Source organism: Eublepharis macularius, chromosome 1, assembly GCF_028583425.1.
Source record: "Eublepharis macularius isolate TG4126 chromosome 1, MPM_Emac_v1.0, whole genome shotgun sequence".
NCBI classification, from domain to species: domain Eukaryota; kingdom Metazoa; phylum Chordata; class Lepidosauria; order Squamata; family Eublepharidae; genus Eublepharis; species Eublepharis macularius.
The window spans coordinates 187841197-187863127 of NC_072790.1; the positions used below are offsets into that span (position 1 = coordinate 187841197).

Sequence of the window (21931 nt, forward strand, 5' to 3'; positions counted from 1 at the left end):
TCATTATTTACTTATGTCATTTATAGTACTTCTTTCTAGCTGAGACTCAAGGCGGATTATACAGTGTACATCAATACAATCAATGGCTAGAACATCCGATAAACAATGCAATAGGGTGAGGATTGCAGAAGTTTGAAAAGAAGCAGAAATCTGATACAGAGTTGAAAACAATGCTGAGACAAAGCATAAACAAATTGACAAGACATATTAAATGAACACAGAACTATCCAGCAGGAGCATACTTACAGCAACAGAGTTAACATTGTAGTCCCTATACTTTTACTAACACATCTGTCTTAATCATTTCCTTACAGCATGGTCCTATTACTTATGTTAAAAAGTCCTTCTGAATGATTCAGTTTCGCATAACTTGCACAAAGCTAGGAGAAGAGCTTTCCTGACTCTTCAGGCAGGCCATTCCATAATGTGGGGGTTGCCACAGTAATCTATTCAGTGAATTTAAAAAGGTGTAATTCTGCCTGGGATTGCACTACTACAGTGAAAGAAAGGTCCTTGTAAGCATATGTGATATTGCCATGACTCAGTGATTTCCACTGTCAGGAACTGTATTAGTTAATGATGGGACCTTTACTTGGCCACAATGCCATATACTCTAATTCATAAAGCAATCGTCACCATAAACACTGTGATTATACCAGAAGATACAGCTTGAAATACTTATTAAAAGAACATAGTGGTTGTTGCAATGGGGACTTGAAAAGATCCTGCAGTTTCCCCATAGAACTGATCCCAGCCTGTCATACAGGAACACAACATGTTTATTTACATGTCATAGGCCAAGAAGCCCTAACTAGACATGGGCACGAACAGCATTATGAACAGAAAAAACCCACAAACAGCCCAATCTGCTGTTCGCGAACAAGCTGTTTGTGAGGCCCCATCCTAAATGAACAGGTAGTTGTTGCAAGCCTCGTTTGTTGCCTTTGGCAGCCTTTCGTCAAGCCAGACAGTCTGGCACCTGTAATCAATCCCCTTGGCAACCGGAGGCAGGGACTGAATTCTGTCTGAACTCCTTCTGGCTTTCCTTCTGGTTTTAACACTTGAAAGTACTTCCAGCAAGAGAGTCCCGCTTTTGCCACTGTGAAGAGAAAATGACAGCCAACGAGGAGACCTGTGGATCATGCCTTTCTTGGGGTACAATCTCTCTGAAACTTGGGGGGTCTTCAGAGGACAGTGAGGACTATGTCCCCTGCAAATTTGGTGAGTATTGAACATTAGGAAGGTCAGTTTGTAACCCCTCAAACTAGCTGCCAGCAAACACTGCTGTTTTTGCCAGGAAGGGGCCCTTTAAACTATCAGCTGGGGATCTTTAAAGGGCCAGGTAAGTGGGTTTGAGGGGAATGGGGGCTGTGGGTGGTTCTGGCCCCCACGAACAATGAACATGTCCAGGAACAGTTCATGTTTGTCCATGTTCGTTGTTCGTTGTTCATGGATAGCAACGAACGACGAACAGGGTGTTCGGGTTTTTTCCCCTGTTCGTGCCCATGTCTCGCCCTAACTGCAAGTACTCCAGCAGACAATTATAACACCAACTCCTAGTTTTTTCTCCCAGATGCCACCAATAGGCAGACAACTATTCTAAACATTACTTCTTTTATAATCCTTTTGTATATGCTTTACTACATTCATCCCCAACAAGTTTTCTATTCAACATGTACCCCTCATGGGCCAATGTATGGAAGACTGGGAGGGAGAGCTGGGTTTTTTAAAGATAATGCTTAAGTATTTTTCAATTTAATAGGAAAATCTACTTGTCTTGTATTGACTGTGCTGGTAACACTGGCTTCGCATGTACTGTATAGGTACCATATCCCTAGGGTTGCCAGTCCCCCGTTGGGGGTGGGGGATCCCCTGCTCCCACCCTCTACACCCCGCCTCTGCTTACTTGGCCCGGCAGGGGAGGCATGGGCCTCTCAGGGATGCAGTCCCAGGTGGTACACTGTACTCCCGCATTGGGCCTGAATCAGGCCTGGATTGGTCCAGATTGGGTTGCTGCGGAACATGGGAGCGCTCCCATGCTCCACAGCAGCCTGATCTGAGCCAAATCGGCCTGAATCCAGCCTGATTTGGGCCCAATTCAGACCCCCTGCAGAGTGCAGGAGCGCTCTCATGGTGGCCGCAGCCCTCATGATGATGTCACTTCCCGGACATCATCATACATACATATCCCTACATATCCCTCCCTTCCACTAAATAACTACCCAATATAATTTCTGGATCACTCTGGATGGGATCCATTTGTCAACATGAATCAGGCAATAGTCACCAAGATATGATGGATTTCTATGATCAGTAGAATTGAACAAGAAACTGTTCTTCTGGCTATGGGATAAAAAGCTGTGCACCATATTCTCTTGTGCTGGGATAGAGAGCTACTGTTATGGCCTCTGCAAGGACCTCAAGTATTCATACAGAGATAGAGCATGGGAGAAGTAACTAACAGAAGGGGGAGAGAAAAACTGATTCAAGAGGACAAATAGACAGAAAGGACAGAACCACCAAAATAAGCACAACTAAACTTCTTTATGATCACAAGTTAGTAGAGTAACATTAAAGAGCTTCCTTTGTGATTATCCTTCCCAGGACTTCTGTTAGTTCTGTTCTGTACTAATCTCACATTATGTAATCTGCCTTGAGTCTCAGTGAGAAAGGCGGAATATAAATGACATACATAAATAATAATAAAAAACCCTTATCTTCCCTAACTAATATAGTGCTTCAGCTGTGCCTTTATTCCTCTTATATCGGCATTTAGAGATAGAATTCCAGCCTTCCAACTTGTAGACTTATAGTAATAACAACAACAACCACAAAAATGACAACATTCAATTTATATACCGCCCTTCAGGACAACTTAACACCCACTCAGAGCGGTTTACAAAGTATGTTAGTATTATCCCCACAACAACAATCACCCTGTAAGGTGGGTGGGGCTGAGAAAGCTGACCCAAGGTCACCCAGCTGGCTTCAATTGGAGGAGTGGGGAATCAAACCCGGTTTTCCAGATTAGAGTCTCACCGCTCTTAACCACTAAACCAAACTGTAGTAGTAATGCTTATGACATGAGTATGAATTTCTGGATGAAATAACATCCACATCCATGTTTTTTAAAAAGTATACCCTTTTCTACAAAATTATATTAATGCAAAATGTATACAGTGTTGTTGTCTCTGAAGTCTGTCTCATAAAAATCATAGGCATATTTTTGTGCTTGGAAAGGATTATTAAAATTGGCTTGTTTGGGAAGAAGAGATTGAATGAGGGATACACAATAGATGAGTGAATGGATTAGAGTGAAAGAACTCCCTTTAACCTTAATATATGCAATGGAAAATGCCAGCAGCTTCAGTGATAGCTTGCTTGGTATAGCTTATGTTTATGCTGGGGTCAGAGATATTTAAAAGAAACCAAGAAAAGAAGATTAATCTGATAAAGGCAATGCTAGTTCTAATCGAACTGATGGGAAAATGTCATAGAAAGGTAAGCAGTAACACAGGGTGAATTATCATGGAGAGATGAACTACCTTGAAGCTAGAGCAATCAAAGAGACAGCCTTCACATCTAAAAATTACTATGGCGTCCCTTATTCATCAACACCTTTGTGCAAATGTCTTCTGTTCAGCCTCCTCAACAAAGAACAAAAGCACTTCGATTTACATGGTAAAATTAAATCCTCATGGGGGGTGGGAATTGCCTTGAGTTGCCATTCCTCACTTACCAGAATTAAAGGACATTCATTTTCCTGCTACAATGCAGAAACAAAAACCTTTCAAACTTTGAATTTGATCAGGCACCCAAAAGTGAACGAGATATCCAAATCCAATATTTTTACATGTCATTTTTTAAATTGTACTACTATTGTTTAGAAAACGATGTATGTGTTCACCTGACCCTGAGGGCTTGAGTCTCCTTTCTTGGTGTTCCAAATATTTTATGAAACAGTGCAATAATAATGTGGATATGTCTATTCTAGTGTTCAGCCATTGACTGTACACACAGCACTTCAGAGAGGACAATGAATTTTGAACATGGAGGCAGACCGGTGGATCAGGATAACATCCAGTAGTGAAATGGGAGGAGGAGAGAAGTGATAACTGGAACCAAAGTGGTTCAAGCAAGTTACATGATTATTCCCTCAGCAGCACTACTTCTACATGGAATGCCTATTGAAATCAAACGTACCTACTGTTAATCAAGTGCATTTAAGACTAGGAATGTCATGAATTTCTCAGTAAACCTGGTTGGCAGACGAACTTACCTTGTTTAACACTCATAATCATGCTGTGAGCCTATCAGAATACGTTTAGATTGTACTGAGCAGAGCAACTTGAAGAGCTGCCGAACATTGTTTGCCATTGCCTTCTGGTCAGAAGCCAACTCACAGCTGATCAGGGATCAGCTGGGTTTTGGGTTTTGACCCCACCTACTCAACAAAATAGTTGCACAATGAAGTTGAACAAGGGAGAGAAGAAAGAGCTCGATATACTGTCAAAGGCTTTCACGGCCGGAGAACGATGGTTGTTGTGGATTTTCCGGGCTGTATCGCCATAGTCTTGGCATTATAGTTCCTGATGTTTCGCCAGCAGCTGTGACTGGCATCTTCAGAGGTGTAGCACTGAAAGACAGAGATCTCTCAGTGTCAAACTATGGAGAAGATGTTAGCAGGTCAAGAAAGAGCTCATTTGTCTTCCCTCCCTTCCAAGCAGGGCAGGGACAGAAGTAATGTTTTTAATTTCCGCATTGCAAAAGTAAGAGGAGAAAGAGCTTGTTTCTCTCCTGCTCTCCACGGCCCAAGGCAACAGTTTGGGATGAGGGAACACAAGGAAAATCAGTCGGGCTTTTGATTAAACTCTCATCCCAAATTTGCTGTATCTCAGCAAATCTGGGAGGCAGCAAATTTTCCAGGATGGGAGATCAGAAGAACCCAATTTCCCACTGACAATTTATCAGCTAGGACTAAGCTGCTGATAGCTGCAAGTAGCCTGTTGCTGTGAATGCACACGAACAGGTTGCAATTAATTGGCTGTGTGATCACTACTGGCAAACAGGACGTGAACCAAACTTGCAGGTGTTTGAGGAGCTGTGTGTAAGACTGGTTGTCAATATGCTTGTGCAATTTCCCACAGTCTCATGACAATAAAAAAGGATTGTTTCATGAATATTACTCCAGGATAGCTATACTCACATATGGATGACAACGTTTCATTAACAGGAATTTTGATGTATTTTTTTTCCATTGCACCAATAGTAAAAAACAGTACATGTTCTTAAGTCTACAAGATGTCGAGCTCATTCCATAAATACGTTGAATTGCCAACTTGTCCATGGAGAAAATGACTAGAAATCACATACTTAAGACTGAATACTGAAAAGAAAGATGGAGATCTTTTTCTGTAGATGTTTTCTGATTCTCACCACAAAAAATTGCTCTAGCTTATGGTCAAGACAATTCAAGAGGCAGTTTAACTCACTGATTGCTCAATGCTCCAAAGTCATTCATACAGAATTATAAAACTATGTGGAACACTGAAGCTGCATGTCCGTAAAAATCATAAAGCAGTGGCATAGTAATCATAAGCAATACTTTTCCTTTTATATTTTCAAAAATAATTTATTACTTGTTTTAAAAATGTTAGGCACATGGTGGGCAGAGAAATTTTTACACTATTTCTCCAGCTCTGGAATAGGTTTTGCCAAACTTTTCGAAAAGATGAATTGGAGGTACTGCAGTTATGAAGTCCTAGAGAAAACAAAAAGTAAAAATGTAAGAAGATTAAATAAATCTGAGCATCTTACGTTTTATTTCATACCGCCTGGATCAGATGGTATCTTTTCTCTGATACTCTCTGTCTTTCTATCTAATCCAATGGATATGTGTGCAAACACCTGTAGAAAAATATGACATTTCAATTGTGCATGGACATGAAAATTGTGTGTGCATGGACATGAAAAATTCAGCATGCATGGATATGAAAATTGCAATCAAATTTCCCCATACAGTCCTAGAACTAACCACACAATTTGAGGCTACACATGAGGGGCTGGATCCTACTAGCTTTTCTGCTGGTGAAAAGGGGAGGAAGGTTCCTCTATGCCCACTCAAAAAGGTTCTGCTGGGGGATACAAGTCCTGCATGTACAAAAGCCATGTTGGACATGGGCTACGTTGGGCTATAGTAAGGAGGAGAATTGAATGAAATTGAGTGAAAACCCCAATCATTTTTTGGCATGTAAACATTCTACTGAAGTGTTACAAATGCTTTAGATAGCTGGTAGAACAGGCATTCCCAGCAGACAGTGTGGCAAGCCATGATCTCAGTTGTCTAATGTGAAGAAACACCATTCTCTTTGTGGAGTTAACTTTCTATGGGCTGCAGAGGGGAGGGGCCAGTTCTGGAGTAGAATGTGATTGGAGGGAGAGCGAGTCAGTTGGTGGAGGGGAGTTGGACATTGACAGTTGGTGGCTGGAGAGTTGAGGGAGAGATGGCTCTGAGGGGAGATGTAGATCTAATGTAACCCCAGGTATCAAAGGATTGGGCCTGCCCTACACAACATCTAATTAGGGCATGAGGGAGATAGAGTAGGGGTTTCTGTTTCTGTTTTATTATTCCTTCCGTTCACTGTATATTTGCCTATGTATAGTTAGAAGTTAAATGAGTTTTGGAATTTATGAAGGAAGAAAGCTCTTCTGTTCCACATAGTCCCCCAACCGCTTGGGCCCACTAGCAGAGAAGGAGGTTAGGAGGCTGTCCCGCCTAACCAGGACCCCATACAGGGACAGTGGTGGCAGCAACTACCCAGAGACAGGAAAGGGAGACAGCCCCTTCAGGTGCCTGGCCAGAGGCGAAAAGGGAGGGGTACGCAGAGCGGGGTCTAACAGTGGGAGGAAAGGCCCTGTTTCACCACATCTAATATTTACAGGTAGAAGATCAAGAAGAAAGTATATATGATCAGGGTTCTTTTAAAGCCCTTGGTGTATTTCAGACTCCATGCCTCTGGGGCACCTGCTTTCAGGGTAATGATTCCACACTGCAGATTTTTATGTGGAACTTCCCCATGTGTGTGTCCTACACTTCTGTTTAGTTTGTGATTTTTCCGGATCTTTTTGCACTTGTGCTATTGAGCTGTTGTGTTGGAGTGACGGTGCAATCTATCAGAAATACATCATTTGCACATGCATTGTATCACTGTGTTGTTTAAGCAGTTACTACTCCCGAAGCCCAACCATAAATTGTACCTTGTGTACATGTTTGGTTTATGACTGGATAGCTACTTTTCTGCATTTGACTTTTCCTTTTAATTGTTCTGATTGGCTGTTCTGTCCTTCCTTCCCTTTCTGAATGACAGATAGTAGTAGCTAAAAAATTCAGCATAGCTATGAACATGGCTGACCAAAGGACTAAGGGGATGTTACTTTGGATAGTTATTGTTGAGGTTTTTCAAAGCATCCTAACACTGCTTTGTTGTCCCTTTCTGTTCATCATTTTACTTTCATTTATCTGGGCTCACCAATGAGCACTTAGTGAAGGTCCTCAAACACAGTCAAAATTCCAGTTTCAAAATTGTCCCTACATTTGATAATGTCTCATAATGAACCTCTGGTTCTCCTTCTCTTAGTCTGATCCTGTAAAGGCTACCAAAACTCAAGTTTATATCTTGTCCATCCATCCATTTTGTCTGTAACATGTGACTGTGCATTCCCCCCCCAATCACAGTTATTTATAAAATTTATATGTCACCTCTCCAGAGACCTTCACAAAGCAGCTTACGACTAAGGCAATAAAACAAAACCAGTAAAAAACCACTATTAAAAGCAAAGACACTATAGAACCTACTAAAAATGAGATGATGTCATTAAAACAACCAGGGTATAGCACCACCAAGTGCATATCGAGCAGCCTAAAATGATGCAGATAAAATGATTCTTGGACATCTGAAGAAGTGAGCTGTGATTCACAAAAGCTCATACCCTACCATAAATTTTGTTAGTCTTCCTTGGGGCATGTTTAAGAAATAAAACCTCTCTGTGAAAAGTCAGAATAAAAAGGAGTATTTTAACCTGTAGGCACTAGGCAAGTTTCATAGGGGAGGGCATTCCAAAGGTGAGGTGGCACCGTTGAAAAAGTCCTGTTTCTAGTTGCTATCCACCTCACTTCGGAAGGTGGGGGCAGAGAGAGCAGGGCTTCAGAAGAAGATCTGAACTGGTGGGCTGGACAATATGGATAGAGGCAGTCTTTCAGTTCAAAAAAAGTGTGATTTTATGAAATGTTTTCAGGACAAAAAAACCCCCTGTCAACAGGTGAAAAACAGGCACAAATAAGCATGCCCATAGATCTTCTCTGGGCAGATTGGACAATAGGCAGAGCCCAGCAGCAGATAGGCTTTTCTGCATGGGACACTTTAAGCTGGTGCTTCTGAGTACTCATGTCAATCGGTGCTGAATCAGCTTGGGCTCCTGGCATTCTGCACTGCATGACCTCAAGGTGATTTGGTTTCTGCATGCATGTGTTGTATGTAACTTTGCAATGTTGGAGCTCATCATCCCACTCCATCCCTGGTCTCTCTGTCCCTGTCCTGTGCCCATCATTTTTTTTAAAAAAATCTGGAGAGGCAATTGGTGGCGGAATTCTAGGAGAAAACCTCTAAAGTACTTTTCATGCTTGTTCCACTAGCTTCTAGGAGATTGTTCTGGTGTGGTTTGAATTGTCTACTTAATGCAAAACAGTGCCTCTCTGTCAGATCAAAATGATCAAATGCTGCCTGAAAAAAATGAGAGGCTCTTGACATTGGAAGGTCATGACCTGAGATTTGGATGGCATGCTTATTGTGGTATGACAAAGTAAAGGTCAATGTAGATTTTAAAAATCATTATATTAGGAGAGCCATTCTCAGAATTTGGAATAAATGTGAACTGAGATTAACACAGAAGACACCCCTTCGGATTTCAACACAGGAAGTGTTTTACAAAAGGGAGATGATTTTCAAACAGGGATGGATGACTTATGGAGGTTTACTAGAATTCTCACAAGGAGATTGCAAACTGAAGACCAGGGAAGATTTAATAGCTAAATGTTATAAATGTCAATGATTACTGGGACAATGGCAAGCATCCCTTAATAGGTTTCTTTGGGATCATAAGCGTCCCAGAATAGCTTTCAAGATCTTGAGGACCAAACGCTGTACTGGGGGATTCAACTTCCCTGACATTGGTATGTACTACACGGCAGCTAGGCTGACAGATATAGCTCAAATCCTGCATCACAACACACACTTTGACTGGATGGATGTTATGCATCCGCAACATCAAACCCTCACGATTAGCGAGCTGTTCTGGACCCATACCGCCCACCGCCCCGCCTCATCGAGCGGGAACATCTTCCTCAAGGCGCTTTTGAAGCTATGGGACAAACATAAGTCTGAACTGATCCCTAAAATCTCTAGATTCTCACTAGTGACCTCGCATGACGGGATACCGCCTCGAGATACTAGCACTGTCTCAGCATCCTGGGAGAGCCTTCGGAACAAAAGGTTGATAGATATAGCATCTAATTCTGGCATCTTAAACAGGGTAGAGCTAGCGCGCAAATTAGGTAGGGAAGTTCCGTGGTACCTCTATTTTCAGTTAACCTACTTTGTGCGAAGCCTGGAGATAAGGCAAGTCTTTTCCAAGTCTAGGACGGAGTTTGAGATGATTCTTGAACCCGACTCACTCACCCGCAAAGGACTTCTATCCAAAATCTACAACTTGCTGATAAACTCCCATACTAAACAGAATGTGACACTGAAAGTTAAATGGCAACTAGATTGTGGGGCTGACATCTCCCAATCTGATTGGGAGCGAGTCTGGTCCTCGAAATTATTAAGCACCCCGGTCATCAATACCAAATTGCAAAATTACAAAATTCTTCACAGATGGTATCTTACCCCTCATCAGTTGGCGAGAATATATCCCAGATGGTCCCCTCTTTGCTGGAAAGGTTGCGGTGAACAGGGGACCTTTATACATGTATGGTGGGGATGCCAGTCAATTCAAGGATTTTGGCGCACGGTTCTCAATGAAATCACAATTATCACCTCCCACGTTATCCCACCTAGCCCTGTACTAATCTTTCTGGATATCTGGACTGATTCCACTATACCACACCACAGGAGGGACTTAATACGCACACTCCTGAATGCTGCCAAGAATGCGATTGCAATCAAATGGAAGTCACCTGTCCCCCCGGGCCTGCACATGTGGTACAGGATGGTGTGGGACCATCTTATAATGGAAAAAATAACTGACAGAGTACAACTTATTACAAACCCAATGAAATCTTCTGACTTTGCTGCCAAGTGGTTCCCTTTCTCGGATCATCTAGCCAAAAATGAGTTGTTAACATCGCAGCTGCCTTTTCAGGAAATCATACAACCAGAAGTGTGAGGTCGGGGCGCCATTGTGATACTAGAGTAGTCGTGTTAGCTTGCTCATGAGATGTAGTTCAATTAATACCCTTTCCTGTGCCTTCGCAGACAGTGTAATGTATGTTAGAAAGAATATATGTACCGGAAATAGTTTCTTCTGTCCCGATTGTACTATGGAAATTGTTTTGTGTATTGTGATCTGGTATGTTCTCCTGCAGTTGATATTGTTATGACTCGTTGTTAATAATAAAAATCTTTATAAAATAAATAAATAAATAAATAAATAAATGTCAATGATTTTCCGATGCTCAACTTTTGGAAAGGTTCAAATTAGATTAAAAATCTATGGCGCTTTGAAAATGAAAAGACTGAGTTTGAAAAAGAGCTTTATTCATATGATGAACATGTTATTTCCAAAAGGTATAAGCTGTTATTGAAATTTGAAACAGAAGAAGAATCTGTGAAAGACTGCATGATAAAATGAGCTAAAATTTTTGGATATATTATAATGATGGATCTGTGGAAAATATGTGGGTAAAGGGGCTTAAAATCACTTTGAGTGTTAGACTTAAAGAAAATTTTTATAAAATGATGCAAAGGAGGTATATGTATCCTGACAAATTAGCTAAAATGAGTAAAGGTATGTCAAACAAATATTGGAAATGTGAGAAACAAGAAGGAACATTTTATCATCTTTGGTGGACCTAAAGCTAAAAAATTTTGGACTCAAATTCATATAATACAAAAAATATTGAAGACTACTATATAGTTTAAACCTGAAGCCTTTTTGTTGGGATTAATGAACAAACAGTTGGAAAATCAGCACGGTATTTTATTTTTATATATGATTACAGCAGCTAGGCTTTTGTACGTGCAAAAATGGAAAAGTGCAGAATTGCCTTCAATCGAGGGCTGGACTATGAAAATGACGGTGTTAGCAGAGATGGCCAAGCTTACAGTTTTGATCAGAGATAAAACATTGGGTGATTCTGCACTAGATGTTTTCCGTGTTTCAGCTTCCAAATGACCTCGATTTTAATTTGCATTTCCACACGTGGGAAGGTAATACAAGCAGCAGCTTCGAAGTCACTGCAGGTTTTGTCCGTTTTTTTTCAATCCAGGTTTACCCCGACTTATGTGTCCATTCACTGTAGATTAGAGTTTTTAATTGGCAAAAATCTTTATCCGACATTTTCCCCACCCCTGCCCTCTTCTCCTGCCTGTCGAATCAACTAAATTTGATGGGTCAATCACATTTCTAAGCCACACCCACTACCATTTCCTTTCCCTCTTGCTTCCTTCCTTTTTTTAATTTTTCAAAAGTGTTGCAACATTTCTACATGTCCATGCAGAAACACAACTCATGTCACGTGATGACAGCTGTCCAATAATGGGACCGGTTTTCAAGGCACAAAATTTTCTAGGCTCGCTGACAGCTTCTGAGGCAGAGGGAAAGCATGATGGAGGGGCCTCAGCATTCAAATAGTGGTTGAGGAGAATCAATAACCAATACTCATTCTACCATAGCAGCAGGAAATGCTCTGACCTATCCCATGTGTTTTTGTTTGATGCAACGTTTATATGTAGCAACGGGGTTTTTTTTTAAAAACAAAATTTTAAAAAATGGAGAAGACGCATCTGTCGGACGTCCCCCACAAAAACAGGTTAGAAATCTATTTTTATGTGAGCAAATTCCGCAAGATGGACTTGGAGCATGGGGAAATGGAATGTCAATGTGAAGCAACAGCATTAATGTGAAATCGGGGAGCAGTGGATTTGTAAGACTCCGCTGTGGCACGACTGCTCAGAAAGTCTGAACAAACTCGATCATGCGGAATAGCCCATTGTCTATCTTTGGAAACCCCTTATTGACTTTCTGTGTGAAACAAGGAATAGTAATATGATGATTTGTGGTTTTGATTTTTAAGAAGTTAAATCTGGGGGGAAATAAATAGAAAGGAGGCAGTTGTGGAAAAGGAATTTGGGGGAGATTAAAATTTAAAGTATGATATTTGCTAAAATAAGTGCTGTAGAGAAAAATGTAAATGAAACATGTATTATTGTTTTCTTTTATTTTTAATTTCTTTTTTTTTCTTTCTGTTTCTTTTACTATCTCTTTTTTCTACTCCTTTGCCCTTTCTAGTGGAATTTTAACTCTATTAATAAAATTAAAAAATTCTGGATTTTTTTTAAAAAGGCATTCTCACTGGCCTCATGTCAGATGGCTGTGTTCTGGGATCGGGAAGGTAGATTCTTGAGACAAGTCCCCCACCCCAATTTCCAAACCACCGTGAACACAAGCCCCAATTGTAAATAAAGGAAATTTTAAAAGTATACCCAAGAAGTGATCAGTGGGAAATGTGGATTGCCATCAAGTAACAGGACAGATATTGTGCTTAAAAGGGGGATGGATGCTCAGTTGCTTGGGGCTTGTTTCAGGCTTCTCTTAACGCCAAAGGGGGGGGGAGAAAGATGTGTGTGGAGAGCTGGGGAGGGAGCAAATTAATGTTTTATTTGAGAAACAACACCGCAGCCTTACGATCCTTTCCTCTCTTAAAAAATAAAAAAATTAAGGAGTGTGTAAAGAGCTGGGGAAGAAGGGAGTGGTTTTCACAGCTATTTGAGAAATAATGCCACAGCCTTATGAGCTTTCCCTTGATTAAAAAAAATAAAAAATAAAGAGGGAGCGGTTTCCACACCCTTCAAGAAAAGAAGCTGTAGCATTCTGACCCTTTTTTTAAATTAAAAAGTGGCAGAAAAGGAGTTCAGAATGCTGAAGAGGGTGGGAGCGGTTACTGGTGGGCAAACAACCAATCAGAGCTCAAGGAACGGGAAAGAGTGGGAAGAGATGCAGTTAGAGACTAAGAATTCTGCACACACACAAGACGCATCAGCAGCAACTCAGCAGCAGCTTCAAAAGAAAGTTGCGCTATGTCCACGGGGGGGGGGGGAATAGGGAAAAGAAGAAAATTTGATTCTGCGTCCCATGACTCCCTTGCATGTGCAGAACTCTGGAGTTCATGAGAAGCAGAATGGAATCTGAACTGCTGCAATCTGACCATGTGGAAAAGCCCCAAGAATAGCTAAAAAAGGATTCCTTATCACGTCTTTTAATGTCAGAAACTAATTGTAGCAGAATGACTTGCCCTTGTGCAAAGTCTTATGATTTGAATTAGGCCTACCTATATGTTCTAACTGCAGTGTAAGTTTAAGCAGTCTGAGTTCTACTGTAGTTCTGAGCTAAAAATGAAAACGATTTGATTTTTTTAAAATAAACATTTTAAAAATTTAAATATACAGGAGAAGTAATAGTCAGCATTATATTTCCACTAACCTATTTATAAATGCATGTTGATTTGCAGTATTGCCATATGTTGAAGTATTTTGTGGAGGTTAATGTGTATGGAGAGCAAATCCGAAGAGAAAATGTAGGCTGCATGGACAGTGGAAGCAGAGATGGACTTGATATTAAGCATAGGGAACTGTGGAAACTCCTAACCCAGGCTTCTTGTGATTCACCACAAGATATTTTAGATGAGAGCTAGAAACTGGATTTTTTTAAAAAAAGGGAGATTTTTTAATGAAAGTAGTATCTGTGCCTGATTCCATTAGTATAATAGAGTGTGAGGATACACACAGCCAGGGCCAGTTCTACGATGAAGCAAGGGAAAGCAATGGTGTCAGGTGGTAGATATGGGGTGGGAAGTGATCGCCTCCACCTCTGCTGTCATACCTACCTTATCCCAGTCACCATGCTACCTTTCTTCTCCACTTCTTTCCAAGAGCCTGAGCAGTGAACACTCCTCCATCTCCGAGGTATCTTTAAACACAACATAGCTTGGATTGTGTTGTACTGTGCAAGGACTTGGGAAGTGTGACTTGCTACACAGTATTTAAAGGAAAGAAGCAGTAGCTGTTCCAGATGCAAGAGAAAGGTGACAGGCAAAGGCAGCTTAAGGCATGACCCCTTGTTTGATCACACCACTGTGCATAGCTCTCTTTATCTTGTATTCAAAGGAAACTACAATTGTCAGCTGCTCAGTATTACTGATTATGACAGTCATATGGGGAAGGGAGACAGCAAATGATAATTAACTTACTAGGAAGACAAAAGAGAAATTTGATCAGAAAAACAGCTGTCAGTATTTCTTGACCAGTGCACTTCTGCCCCCTTCCCTCTTGCCAAGAGAAAACAAGGACTGGTCATTTCTGACCCCTGAAAGAAGCAGTGATCTGAGAGAGCAGACGGCTTTTGCTATTAGGATGCCTTGCCAGACAATAACAACTGGCTGCCAGAATTAGCTCCCTGGGACAATTTAGGTGCCTTTGAAGTGAATGGCTTCTTGAGCTGGAACTAAGCCCAAGCCTAGCTTCAAATTCAAGTCAAAATGACAAAGAGGGAGTCTACTATGCCATTCGCTCCCTCGGCATAAGATTACTTTAGGTTGGCAGCTGTACTGTTTATCTTGTTGTTCAAAGGCTATTTCATTACACACTCACAGCTGAGTATTTAAACAACTGGATCAGATCACCAACCCAGCAGTTGTATCTGCCTACACCAAGGCAAGACCACATTATCTCATAGGACAGCTAGATATACCGCACATGCCTGTGTGATAGGCATTATGAAAAAATCTATTAAGGTAGGAAACGTATTACCTCAATACAACAAATGCCCTGACCCAGCACTACCATATAGAAGCAGGCTACACATTTTCCCAGCTGGACAAGGAATTGTGCACATAAACTGGTATTGCATGTACAACTCCCCAGCCTAACTCAGAAGCCAAGTTGCACTTGCACAACATTGTAAAACAACATCTCATGAACAGAGATGGGCACGAACAGCAATATGAACAAAAAAAAGCCATGAACAGCCCAATCTGCTGTTTGCGAACAAGCTGTTCGTGAGGCCCCATTGTAAATGAACAGGTTGTCATTGCAAGACTTGTTCGTTGCTGATCATTGCTGTTCGTCAAGCCAAACAGTCTGGCACCTGCAATCAATTCCCTTGGCAACTTAGGCAGGGATTGTCTGAACTCTGTCTGAACTCCTGCTGTTGCCCTGGAAACCCCAATCTAAGCCCAATTTAGCTTGATAGGCAGGTCTGCAAAGACCAGGGGGGAGGGGGGCTCTAAGCTCTGGCTTAGTTTGCAGACAATGGAGGAGAGACAGTTGCTGTTAGCATTTTGATAGAGTGCATTGGAGCTTGAATTTTCTTTGTGTGTAGTGGGATAGGGATCTACCCCTTCAAGTTCCTGGACTGCTGCCAGGCTCTGGGCCAAGCTATGATTTATTATTGCTACCTTTCCTGCTGCCTGATCAGGTCAGGTTTCTGGGAGTGGTGTGGTAGGGATCTATCCCTTCAAGTTCCAGGGCTGCTGCCAGGCTCTGGGGCCAAGCTATTATTTATTATTGGTATCTTTCCTGGTGCCTGCTCAGGTCAGGTTTCTGGATGGTGCAGTAGGGATCTTGAGCAAACTTGGATGATGGCTGGAGGAGAGCCTGCTGGCCCCCACAAACAGCCAACCATGAACATGTTCGTGAACAGGGCCATGTTTGTGGTTGTTCGTGAGTCTTTGTTCGTGGATGGCAATGAACAACAAACATCATGTTCGGGGTTTTTTCTGTTCGTGCCCATCTCTACTCATGAACAAGGTTGAGGAGAAGCTGGCTTTACTCCCCTGCTCACTTAAATCTTGCCTCCAAACATCTAGTTGGGGTTATTTTGCCTTATTTTACAGGCCTATAAATGTACAACTTCAAGTCTTCACACATACATTGGTGAATTGGGGCTAATGTGTAGAAAACGTAGCCGTAAATTTTTGTTGTGTTGGATGTAAACAAAGATGCAAAAAAACTTCTGCATGAGTGTGTGTGTGTGTGTGTGTGTGTGTGCGTGTGTGTGTGTGTGTGAGAGAGAGAGAGAGAGGCTGGATGCATCTATCTGGGGAAGCATAACCTTACAAATTATGTATGATGCAATGCCACACTGTAGCTTGTCCACAAACTGGGCAGCTCAGCACTAAGTGTTAGCTTACTCAGTGGGCTTTGTGCTGCCATTTACAGCAAGCATGATTCTCTATATCAAGGCCCTTATTGGTTAGTATGCTTTTGCATAGGGGTTTTAATATACAAGAAATTATATAGTTTACTATTTCAATTCAATGGGTAAATACACAAATAATATTTGATGGGGTTCAGCTGTCCCTTACTGATTCAGTTAAGAGCCTTAGGGTTATACTGACTGATGGATAAGCAAGTTAAGACAGTTGCAAAAACACTTTTTTCATTTAGCCCAGAAGATGACTCCCTACCTCAATTAAGCCAATTTGACCTCATGGATCCATGCCACAGTGACCTCAAAACTATTGTAATGAACTCTACCATGGGAGTGCCCTTGAAGTCAACTCGGAAACTCCAGTTGGTACAGAATGCTGCAGCTCAGTTACTTTTGGGAACTATGCAGAATATGCAAATTACAACCACTTTGCAGTCACTCCATTGGCCACCTATCAGTTACTGGGTTCAATCCGAGGTATTGGTTGTCACCTAGAAAGACCTACACCTGCAGACACCCTGTTGCACCTGTTGAAGGTGGTGGCGGGGTGGACCTTGGAGTTCCCCAGACTGATAGTAACGGGGACTTCAACGTTCACGCTGATGACACCATCTCTGCACAGGCTGTGGACCTGGTGTCAGCCATGGCAACACTAGGACTTTCCCAGTTTGTATCATCCCCCACACATAAAGCAGGCCACATGCTAGATCTGATCTTTGGGCTGGGGCTGGATGTGGTTCTGGTTAGAATAGAGTCAGTGCCATGGTCAGACCACATGGTTCTGGAGGCTAGGTTGGGTATGCCATTCCTTCTCTGTAAGGGCAGTGAGCAAGTTTATGCTCACCCGTGGAGACTTATGGATCCAATTGGTTTCCAGAATGCTCTGTGGGAACTGATGCCCTGCGGCGGCTCATTGGATGAGCTGGTGGAGGACTGGCAGGTCTGGCTCGCTGAGGCCATCGATGAAGTTGCTCCCCGTTGTCCTCTTCCTTCCCAAAATCACCGGGCCCCCTGGTATACGGAGGAACTATGGCAACAGAAACAGGAACTAATACGACTTGAGCGCATGTGGCAGTGATCTCGCAATGAGGAAGCAAGAACATCTTATAGGCTGTTTATGAAGTCCTATGAGATGGCAGTGAAAGCTCTGAAGAAGGAATTTTATGCAGCTTCCATTGCATCAGCTAGATCACACCAGGCTAAATTGTTTAATGCGGTCCATTTATTGGTATCCCTTTCAGATGAAGACTGCCAAAATTTGAATTCGACTATAAGCTGTGAGGCTTTCGCGAGCTTTTTTGCTGATAAAATCTTGTCTCTCTGCCATGACTTACCAGGCACAGTTGATACGGTATGTGAACTAGAGGCCCCTTGGCCGTCTTCGGGGCGGATATTTGATCACTTTAGCCTTCTTTCCAGGGAAGAGGTGGACAGGATTCTGTGGGTTGTGAGGCCCACCACATGCCCCCTTGACCCATGTCCGTCGTGGCTGGTTTCCCTAGAGGCTATTATTAACTTGTCGCTGGGCTCTGGGGTTTTTCCCAGGGCATTCAAGGAGGCTGTGGTGAGACCCCTTCTGAAGAAACCATCATCAGATCCTGCTGACCCGCTCAGTTACTGCCTGGTCTCGAACCTCCCGTTTCTGGGTAAGGCGATTGAGTGGGCGGCAGGGAAACAACTGCAGAGTTTCCTGAAGGAGACCTCAGCTCTAGATCCTTTCCAGTCCGGTTTTCACCCGGGGCATGGGGTGGAGACATTGCTGGTTGCCCTCACAGATGATCTTTGCAGGCATCTGGACCTGGGAGGATCGGCACTGCTGATATTATTAGACCTTTCAGCAGCATTCTATACAGTCGATTACAATCTTTTGACCCACTACCTCACCGACGTGGGAATTCAAGGGATGGCACTACAGTGGCTAGTCTCCTTTCTTCATGGCCAGGGACAGAGGGCGGCACTGGGGGAGAAGTTATCGTCCCGTAGGCCACTAATATGTGGTGTACCACAAGGGGTGATACTCTCCCCATTATTGTTCAACATCTATATGCACCCCCTTGGCCAGTTGGTGCGAAGTTTCGGGCTTGGGTGTCACCAATATGCAGATGACACTCAGCTGTATCTGTCGATGGTTGGCCCCGGATGTCCTGGAGCATGGCGCGTGCATTTTAAGCCGTGGCTGGATGGTTGAGGCAAAGTCGGCTGAAGTTAAACCCTGCGAAGACGGAGATCCTGTACTTGAGTTGCGGAAACATAGGTTTGGGACTTCGGCTTCCTATACTCGATGGGGCAGTGCCTACACTGGTCCCGAGAGTTAGGAGCCTGGGGGTGATCTTGGATGCCTCCCTGACCATAGAGGCCCAGGTCGCCACAGTTGTCAGGCCTTCCTTTTTCTACTTTCGACAGACCAGGCAGCTTGCCCCTTATCTTTCGCCCCACAACTTGACTACAGTGGACCAAGCAATGGTCACCTCTAGGTTAGACTACTGTAACATGCTCTACACTGGGCTTCCCTTGAACCTGATCCAGCAATTACAGCTGGTGCAGAATGCAGCAGTGTGGGTCATCACTGGAATGCTAAGGTATGTGCACATAATGCTGATATTGCGCCAGCTGTTCTGGTTACCAGTGGAATACCAAATCAGGTTCAAGGTTTTGGTATTAACCTATAAAGCCCTGTGCAGACTGGGACCGGCATATCTATGGGACCACCTCTCCCCATATGAACCCGAGGACTCTTCAATCCAATGGTAAACATCTGTTGAAGATCTCTGGCCCTAGGGAGGCCCGCCTGGCATCAACCAGGACCAGGGCTTTTTCAGTCCTGGCCCCAGCCTGGTGGAACACTCTGTCTAATGAGACCAGGGCCAGGCAGGACTTGTTATCTTTCCACTGGGCCTGTAAGATGGAGCTGTTCCACCAGGCGTATGGTTGATGCTAGGTGGAGCCCCCCTATCTGGTTGACTATGGACTGTGCCCTCCCCACTGGTGACACCTCCATCTGTTGAATACTTCCAAATGCTCTGGGGCTGACTAAAGGGTTATGCCCTGTGCCTATGTATAGTACATTTTACCGTGCTGCTGTGCGATGTTTTTAATTTATGGTTTTAAATGGTATCTGATATAATTTTAACTGTAATAGTGATCCACCCTGAGCTTGCTGGCACGGGGAGGGCGGAATACAAATCTAATAAATTAAATTAAATAAGACTGCACCCTGCGGGACCCCACAAAATAATTCCTGTTCTGGAGACAGATGATCTCCAATGGCAACCCTTTGAGCCCATTCCATGAGAAACGATTCAAACCAGTCCAAGGCATATCCTTTGATGCCCACTTCTGTTTCTAAACACCTCAACAGGATGACATGATCTACTGTGTCAAAGGCTGTAGACAGATCCAGGAGGAGCAATAAGGTGGCGTGGCCTTTGTCTATATTTAGACGGAGATCATCCACTAACACCACTAGTGCTCTCTCTATCCCATACCCTAGTCTGAATCCAGACCGGAAAGGGTCTAGAGTGCTAGAGTTTTCCAAGAAAATCTGAAGTTGGTCAGCTACTGCTCTCTCAATCACTTTGCCCAGAAAGGGCAGATTAGAGACTGGACGATAATTGGCCACATCAGCTTTGTCTAGAGATGGCTTTTTAATTAGCGGACGTATAACTGCCTGTTTGAGCAGCCGGGGGAAGGTGCCCTGAGTTAGTGACTGATTTACTGTAGATCTCAGTGGTTCACTTACGTGATCTTTACTTGATTTTAACTACCAAGATGGGCAAGGATCAAGCGCACAAGTAGTGGCTTTCATAGATGCCAGGATCCTGTTAAGGTCTGTCATTGTAATTGGTGGAATGGCCTGAGATAATCAAGAAGGCTTGCACAGTTCTTTCATTCTGCAAACTGTGTAAAACAGAACTGTTCAGGAGGGCATATTTATAAAGGGAAAGGCCATAGTATAACAGTATTTCTATAAAGGGAAAACAAAATAATGAAATGGAGGGCGCTTTATAAAGGGAACATGATTGTAATCTATTCCACCATTCATTGTATTTATGATTTTATTTTATTGCATTGTAGATTCCAATTTTTTTTGCATTGATGTATCATGTCTGATTTTTTTGCATTGGTTTTAAATTTTTCCCCCCTAGTCCTATTGCATTGTTTGCTGGATGTTTCATGTTATTTGACTTGTTTTACACTGTGTAATCTACTTTGAGTCTACGGTTCTCGGAAGTAACATCATTGTGCAGGCCTGGGAGCGCATGTGTACAGAGCATGCATGCAAAGGAAAAAAGTAAGGTGAGTGCCAGGTTTATCCCCTCCTCCCAGGAGGGTAAAGGGACCTGGCAACCCTACTTGAGTCTCAGTGAGAAAGGTGAGCTATAAATGAAGTAAATAAATAAGTAAAAATTATATTTCTGAAGAGGAAATTTGGTACGTGTGATTTCTACATGCATGCATGAACTGGCACCATTTAACATCTTTTGAAAATCTTATTTTTCATGAAATGGGGAGTTGACTGAATTACTACTAGCACTTAAATGATTCCTGGGAAATCATATAGCAGTGTGCATCAACTACTTTATAAAGAAAGATATGCTTCTCTTTGGGACAATAAAGATTCGAATTCTTTTAAGTACATTTTGTCTATGATTTTATAAAGAGATTAAAGATGACTTGTCAAAATTTCTCATAAGTTTTTCCAGCGGTAAAGTTTGTCATTATTTCAGTATGCTATGTTGCTCTACCATAGTAAAACACATTAGCAAAATTTCTTGCTGTCTCAAGCAACATAGAATAACAGTGCATATTTTGTTTCTTGGCTTCAAAGACAGGATGCACAATACTATACCATGCATAGAATATTTATAGATGACTTCTAAATTCATAATTTTCAGCTTTATCCAACATGCCCTTATTTTACCTACATATTAGTTTATAGATTTAAATGCTAATAGAAAAATATGTGATGTTCTAAAAGAGTATTCAATGAAATTCTACCTATGTTTTATTTTGAATAAGCCACCTGGGGCCTTCATAGCATAGATATTTGTGAACAACTCAGTGGGAAGTTCTGTTTAAAAATCAATGTCACAAATATGGCTCCCTCCATTTAACTCTAGGGGTCCCTGTCCAAGACTTCTCTGCAATCCTAATGCCTATAATGGCAAAATTAGAGCTTTGAACTGAGAAGCTACAAGACCTTCCATGACCTTTTAATAGACACGCAGTGCTATTTAACAGAGAGAGAGAGGGAGAGAGAGAGAGAGAGGGAGGGAGACAAACAAACATGGCAGTCAGCTATTAAAGTAAAATGTTGATCCAGCAAAGAAGGGCTCCCTCCATAAACGTATTAGTACTGGTTAACACTTCCAACTAGTACAAGTGCTTCTGACATGACAAAATGAGTGTAACAGCCCCTTCTGTCAATACAACACAAATGTCATTT

General features: G+C 42.4%; 1 protein-coding gene across 3 annotated transcripts in view; it reads right to left on the bottom strand.

Moving 5' to 3' along the window:
- Positions 1–5266: 5266 nt before the first annotated feature.
- The window catches only part of SPATA17 (spermatogenesis associated 17), a 188692-nt gene continuing 172027 nt past the window's right edge, over positions 5267–21931 (bottom strand). For all 3 annotated transcript variants that reach the window (XM_054984789.1, XM_054984782.1, XM_054984773.1), the window contains one exon: positions 5267–5761. In XM_054984789.1, coding sequence (XP_054840764.1) covers positions 5681–5761 — 81 coding nt within the window. In that variant the 3' untranslated portion in view covers positions 5267–5680. The remainder of the gene's footprint in view (positions 5762–21931) is intronic.